Source organism: Miscanthus floridulus, chromosome 14, assembly GCF_019320115.1.
Source record: "Miscanthus floridulus cultivar M001 chromosome 14, ASM1932011v1, whole genome shotgun sequence".
In the NCBI taxonomy this organism is placed as follows: domain Eukaryota; kingdom Viridiplantae; phylum Streptophyta; class Magnoliopsida; order Poales; family Poaceae; genus Miscanthus; species Miscanthus floridulus.
Genome location: NC_089593.1, coordinates 63,917,482 through 63,924,651, shown reverse-complemented (window position 1 = coordinate 63,924,651; position 7,170 = coordinate 63,917,482). Strand labels below are relative to the sequence as shown.

At 50.9% G+C, this 7,170-nt stretch overlaps 1 protein-coding gene across 1 annotated transcript; it reads right to left on the bottom strand.

The window, feature by feature from the left end:
* Positions 1-292: 292 nt before the first annotated feature.
* On the bottom strand, positions 293-1,461 carry LOC136506065 (probable receptor-like protein kinase At5g20050). Its single transcript, XM_066501189.1, has one exon. It carries the CDS (start codon positions 1,308-1,310, stop codon positions 372-374), a length of 939 nt encoding a protein of 312 aa, XP_066357286.1. The 5' UTR covers positions 1,311-1,461; the 3' UTR covers positions 293-371.
* Positions 1,462-7,170: the final 5,709 nt, after the last annotated feature.

Sequence of the window (7,170 nt, the reverse complement as noted above, 5' to 3'; positions counted from 1 at the left end):
GGCTTCGGCGGCGCACTGGCGCAGTCCGCCGAGACATCCGTCATCCGTGCCGTCGGCCATCGCCATCACTGCCTCGCTGACCAGTCACCAGCCCACTGGCCATTAGAGTAGGGATGATGGCGGACACTGCTGTACGATACGGCAGCCGGGGAAAAAAGAAAGGTAAGTGTTGATTCTTCTTGTAGTGTAGTCCGTCCGGCAGTTAGAGTCAAATTTGATACATTCAATTGAAAATTTGAAATACAGATCGTCGCCAGACGCCAACCACGGAACGTATGGTCTTAAGGAAAATAAGGGTCTCCATTGTTAGTACAGTACTATAGTTATATATAAATTGACACACACACAAAAAAAAAGTGGCTCCGAGAAATTCAGAGCAGATGATGGCGGCTCTCCGGCGGGAGCTCAACGGCGACCCGGCCTTCAAGCATATCCACAACAGTCTGCATGCTGGGCCTCATCTCTCGCTGGTTCTGGATGCAGCAGAGCGCCACCTTGAGCACAGCCTTCACCGCCTCCTCGTCGTCCACGGGCTCTATGGCCGCGTCCACAGCGCCCAAGACCTCGCCTCGCGCCACCTTCTCCCGCACGATGTACGGGAAGTAGTCGCGCGTGAAGTCTGGCGTCTCCAACGAGGGATACATGTTCCGGCGGCCACCAACGAGCTCGAGGAGCGTCATGCCGTAGCTGAACACGTCGGACTTGTGGGACACCGCGTTGTAGAGCATCTCCGGTGCCATGTACCCGAAGGTGCCCTTGAGGTGCTCCGTGTCGACGACGCTGGTCAGACCCCGGGTGATGGAGAGGGAGATGCCGAAGTCGGAGACGTGCGCGCAGAGGTTGCCGTCGAGGAGGATGTTCCCTGGCTTGACGTCGAGGTGCAGGATCCGCCAGTGGCACTCGTTGTGGAGGTACGCGAGCGCCCGGGCCACGTCGACGGCGATACATAGCCGCTTGGGCCACGTCAGCTGCCGGCGCTGCTCGTCGCTGCCGTGGAAGATCCACCTGTCGAGCGAGCCGTTCTCGAAGAAGGGGTAGACCAGGTAGAGTCCGCCCTCGCGCTGGAGGCAGTAGCCGAGGAGGCGCACCAGGCTGCGGTGGTGCACGTTGGCGATGATGGAGAGCTCTCTCCGGAAGTCCTCCTCGCCGGCCACGGTGCGCCCCCTGTCGATGTTGACCCGCTTGACGGCGACGGGCGTGCCGTCGTCGAGGTTCCCTCGGAAGACCTGGGCGGAGCCGCCGCGCCCTATCATGCTTCCGAAGTCCTGCGTCATGGAGTGGATTTCGTCGCTCGAGAATTCCTTCGGCATGTCTCTTATGCGAAATGGGGTCTGTTGGACTTGGAGCTGAAGCAACGCCGCTTCTTGTTGCCGTGCCGGTTCACGTGGCTCTGTCTCCGTGTGGGCATCAAGAGCATCGAGCCATCGTCGGATCCACGGATAAAGCTTCCAGATGCAGTACGAGCATATAGCCACGATGTTGGCCCCGAAAATGAGATCGGTGCGAATATCGATGTGGGCAAACCATCTGAGTAGGAAGACAAGGAGAGCAAGGGCAAGAAGTCCAGCGGAGAAAACTTTCTTCTTCCGACCAGAGGAGTTGTAGATGTATAGGAAGACAAGGGCAAGGTAGGCTATTAACTGAATGACCCGCGATGCCGTTCTATAAGTATCACCGTAATTGTAGCCGGCGCTGCGATAAAGATATATGTAGGCAAACATGATCACAAAGAATAGGGTAGTTACCATTACAACATGTAAGATGGTTCTCAATGGCTTGCTGCTGCATCCTCGAGAAGGATCGACAGGAGGGCTGGAGTCTTCTACATCTGCCATGTTTATGTAGTCTCGCTACACTATCCAGGCTGGGAGTGAAGAAAAAGAGTGTTGCAGAGATGGAAAATCCAGGGCCGCAGTGGTGCGTGCTCTTCTTCTTCGAATGGGTTGAGAAGAGAAGAAAGACGCGTGAAGTACAACGGCTAAGGCAGTGGAGTGCCTGGCTACCGCCAAGCTTATAAAGGTTCCAAAACGAGTGGGGGCCGGCCAGAACATGGTGCACGTTGGTCCGACCATGTACAAGCAATTTTTATCCAATATATCTTCTTTATTCAATAGATGTAATCTCCACGACTCTATCGCCCAACCAAACATGTCCACAGGCGCATCTCACCGCCTGATGCGGAAGGGTGGCGGGAGGTCCTGCATAGGCAGGCCACTACTACACAAACTTTACTGGAGGCGGACGTTTTCGGTTTCCTGCGGCGGGCAAAGCCGTCCGCCGCGGCCTAGAGGCCACGGTAAATCGTGGCTTAACCGCGGCGGGCGGCTTTGCCCGCCGCGGTTAACCGATTTACCGTGGCGGGCGGTGTAACGTGCCCGCCGCGGTAAATATACTTTTACCACGGCGGGCACGTTACACCATCCGCAGTGGTAAATTATTTTACTGCGGCGGACACCTTTTGTGGCCCGCCGCGGTTATGTTCATTAGCCGTGGCGGGCTTTATTATTTGCCCGCCTCGGTAAATTATTTCCTGAATTAAAAAAAAATACAGCAGGCATATAAATTCAAATTCAAATCACATCCAGATTTCACAGATTAAACTTAAAAAGTATGCAGGCATTACACATGAGATAATATACATATATATACATTCACTTAGTCATTCTTGTCATCGTTAATTCATTACATTTACATATTAAAGTCGTTATACATGCGCTAAGGAGTAATCCTGCGGATGTATCATCGTGGGTCATTTCCTCAGCCTCTCGTACTCCGGTAAAATCGCTAGCGGGCTGTTCTCATTGAAGAACGTGCCCCCTTCAAGCACGCATTTGTCTAAGACAAACTTACATATGTCCGCCTTTGTCTGCTTGAAGGAGTGTTGGGTGCTCTGCACGTCTCTCCACTAGTTCAATCCATTCTTGAGCACCCTCCAACTGCTGCTGTACTGCTTGCACGTCCTTAAGAACTCACAGGCGTAGAAGCCACAGGTTTGTGATCCTACCGGTTGTTTGGCACACTGCATGATCGATACACAAGCATTACAACACAGGCGTTAGAACGCATATGAACGGAAAGCACAATTAAACCTTTCAAATACTTACCGGAAAGTTGCATCTGATTTTGATGCGGTTCTTATGCTTAGCCTTAAAATTCTCTGTTCTTCGATCATAGCATTCAGGATCCTTCACGTACTCCTTATAAGCACTATACGAAATGTACTAGTATTAGGCAGGGCATTAGAACGCATATGAGAAGACAGTTCAGTCACTTACACTCTGAGGCAATCTTCAAAGGCCTTGTACCCTTTTAAGTTTGGCACTGTCAACGAATCAAATACGCAGGCCCTGCCATCCTGAGGGTAGATGATAAATGCAACCCAGTGACCCTCGAGGCCTTGGCTGCGCCATTGAAACAAAATACAGGTTACGACGAGAAATAATAATACTAGCTAGCTACCCACTTATCTCTACAGGCATGTCTTCGACTTACCCAAAGTGGTAGGCAGCTAGGATACACCCATTTCCCCTGATCTTCTTCATTGCTCCTAGTATGTACCTTGAAATGTTCAACTTCTCATTGTCCATCAGTTTCTTCCTGTGCACCTCTCTCTATCGCTTGGTCAAGTCTTTCATGGTTGGATGATTGTAACCAATGATGATTCTTTGAGCAATATGCATTGGAGATAGATAGATAACATCAAGTTTTAGTTCCTTGAATATATAGGCCATCAACCTACAAGGACAAGCCATCGTGGCATATATAAGTAGTCTTGACCGATTCAAAGGCAGGTGATATGTGAAACTCGCAATTCATCACTTACATAGAGAACAAGGTGACTTGGGCGATGTCAAGGTCTTGTTCCCGCAGTAGTCTGTACATGTCGTGGAAAACCACGGGGAGTTCTACATCGTTGTCGGGCAAGTGGAAGTACTCCGCCACAACCTTGACTAGAAAACCATGCAGGCCAGCTTTTGCCGCTTCCATGTACCAGAGATGAAACCTCCTTGTCTCCCACCTTTCCTCATCGACGAGCTGGGCCTTGGTTATCATGAACTTCCCATGCTCGTAATGGCCGGGGCAGTCATCCGATTCAGGAAATAGATGGAAAGGTGATCTCGGCCTGGGATAGAAATGTTAGTACCATATTATGGCAAAGAAAAGTTATTAGCAAATTATGCTCGCCGCTACCATACCTTTCAAACTCAAGTGAGTATGTGAGCTGCCCTTGGTCGCCTTTAGTCTTCGCCGGCGGTGGAGGACAGTGGCTTGTGCTCGCAATGGCAGCAGGCGGTGTCTTTGCCCCCGATTCCTCCATGCCTCCCGGTCCTTTGCTCGTGCCCTTAGACGGACTGCCGGGAGGTGGAGGTGGACTTGTTGTTGGAGGAGGAGAACGAGGGTGAGGGCTTGTGCCTCGGGGTGAGTTCCTTCCCTTGTCATCCCCACCATTGCCTTCGTCATCGCCATCGCCGTGATCCGGATCATCGAGGGAACAAGGTCCGGCAATGGATGGTTGTGATGCTGGTGTCGCCATCGGCGTAGAAGTCGGCGTCGAGAGAATGATCTCTATGTCGTCCTTGTTCCACAGGACTTCGGAACCCATGGCAGCTCCAAGGATCGTTACCCCTTCTGCAGTTGGATATTCCATTTCAAATTCTTCGTATTCGGTCGCATACCATGTAAGTATCACGGCAGCATAGTTGGCAGGGATCTAGTCTTGGTTGAAATATTTGATATCTTCTTTGGGGTGCATGTAACCCTCACCCACGGTCAACTTTTTTGCCCTACCGAACGAGATCGTGAGGTGGACGCGCATGGGTTCCCGGATGTCGTCGACGGGGTGCCTTGGGCGATCCTCGATCATCGACAGTGGCTGCCCTTGTGTCTGCCCTTGTGGAACTTGAGGCACGGCCATGCCAGCCTGGCGAAGCATCTATGACCTCATCGACACCATATCTGGGTCATTGCTTGTGAAAGCTTCTTTTATGGACTGGCTGATCATTTCGGCCACGCCTTGATCATAGCCCTTCTGAAAGATGCCCTCCTTGTACCTCTGCCTTGACCGGTATGTGGCAGCGTCGAATTGCCATGACTCCACTGAGTTCCAGCTCATCTTCGACGACATGCCACGGACACAGCCACGGTGCTCCGGGGTTCCCAGCGCCAGGGTCAGCAAGTCCTGGCCCCTGCGAACCTCGAAGCTGTCCTTGGATTTAGCGGCCTTGATAAGAGCCCTCTCCACCTCCTCGAACTTGGGCTCATTGAACTTGCTCGCGCCCTCCTTGAGCTTCTTCGGCTTGCGGGCATAGATGAAGTCCTTAGCCCTCAAGTCTACACCGTCGTACGGATCGGGAAGCCCGGCGGCAGCTCTAGCCCTTTCTTCCTCCCACCACTGGGGCCTCTTACCAGCAAACCCAGTCATGCCCAAGTGGTGGGGGTGCAGGTTCTTCTTTGTGAGTGCGCTGAACTTGGCGCTCTTTGCCTTTGCTTCTTCTATTGTTCTTTGTTTGCAGAACTCTTCCCAGTGATGTTCCTTCACCATAGTGTATTTGACATAGGGTGACTTGCCTAGCTTCAGGTAGTACCTGGTTAGCATGGACTTGAAGTTTCTAAAGGCTCTTCCTACCACGTGCATGACCCACTCCCTGCACTTGTTCAGATCGACGTCCTCGGGATAATGGAAGCTCCTCGTCACCTCACCCTAGATATGTGTCTTGTAGTCGATCGGGACATTGTTCCACTCCTCCCAAGTGATCTCCACCTTGTCCTTGACTATACATGCCACTTGGTTGCTGAACTTGGCAAGGACCATGGGTGGCGACAATGGGTTTCCCTCTGGTCCCACCTCATGGATCACATGGACTTCGCCGTGGGTTTCCCTCCGGTGCCTCCCGTGTTCCCCCCTTCTCAGCTTTGTCCTCTGACCCCTAGACTTGCCTGAAGTGGTTGGAGATGGAGCAGGGGGTTCTTTGTCCCTGACTTGTTCCTCCTTGAAATTCAATTCTCGAGGCACCACCGACATCTGTTCAGGGTTTGGAGACCGCGCACTTTCAACTTTGTCGTCCCTCGGTTGGTAGGTCGGATCATCTTCCTCCTTTGTACGACATTTCTTTGTTGGCCTCGGGGTCATGGACACTTGGCTCTCGAGGCTAGTTGATGATGATGCACTAGGGGTAGGGTCGCGCCATTCGCTTATCGGTTCCTCCGCCATTGGAAAGCTACAATGAATACATATTTCAGTTGTATAGACACAGTTATAGAGTAGTAAAGTAGAGTAGTACTAGAGTAGTAAGGTAGAGTAGTACTAGAGTAGTAAAGTAGTAGTAGTTGGCTCAGATTTGCTCCATTGTCATCACATCGCTTTTAAACTGGTTGCTTGTATCTGGTATACAAGCCATCCTAGTTTAGCGGGGGCACTCGATCATCATCGCCGCTGCCTCAGCATAAAAGGGTTCACATCATTGCATATGCCACTACCTCAGCTTAGAAGTGTGAAAAGAATCATCATTGCAAATACCAAACAAAAGCCATCAAGATAGTTTCAAAATTCGGCCCCAAAGGGCTAACTCCTTCGGCCATCAAGATAGAGTAGAAGACTAGAGGAGGTGAGAGTAGAGTAGAGTAGAGTAAGAGGAGTAGAGTAAGAGCTGTACAGCTCAAAAGTTTGTTTGGCATCATAGGCAGCAATAAACCCCCATCACAGCTCAATCAAATTTAGTCAGTAAGAGTAAGAGTAGTAGAGGAACTGCTCAATTTAGTCAGCAAGACAACAGCCAGCAAGACAGTAGCCAGCAAGACAGCTCAATCAAATTTAGTCAGCAAGACAGCAGCCAGCAAGACAGCTCAATCAAATTGAAGTCTGGCATCACAGGCAGCAACAGAAATCCATGATATTAATCGAAGTATGGTTCCATGATATTAATAATAAGTTACAAAACTTGTCTTCAATAGATCGAGCTATATTATTACATATATGTCTCTGGGATACATATATCATTTTGGTGCAGGTGCTTTCACCGTCCTCTTCTCACCGTCGGGGCGGGCCCACGGCATCATCCTGGACTTGTTGAATCGGTCCTCGACGGCCTTGATCTTCTTTGGATGATCGGTAAAAAGCTCGAGCTCTGCGTAGTTGTTGTATTGTTTGGGACTCTGCACCCCATCAGCTCC

Coding starts and splice junctions, on each gene's coding strand:
- LOC136506065 (XM_066501189.1), bottom strand. CDS start 1,310: ATGCCGAAGGAATTCTCGAGCGACGAAATCCACTCCATGACGCAGGAC.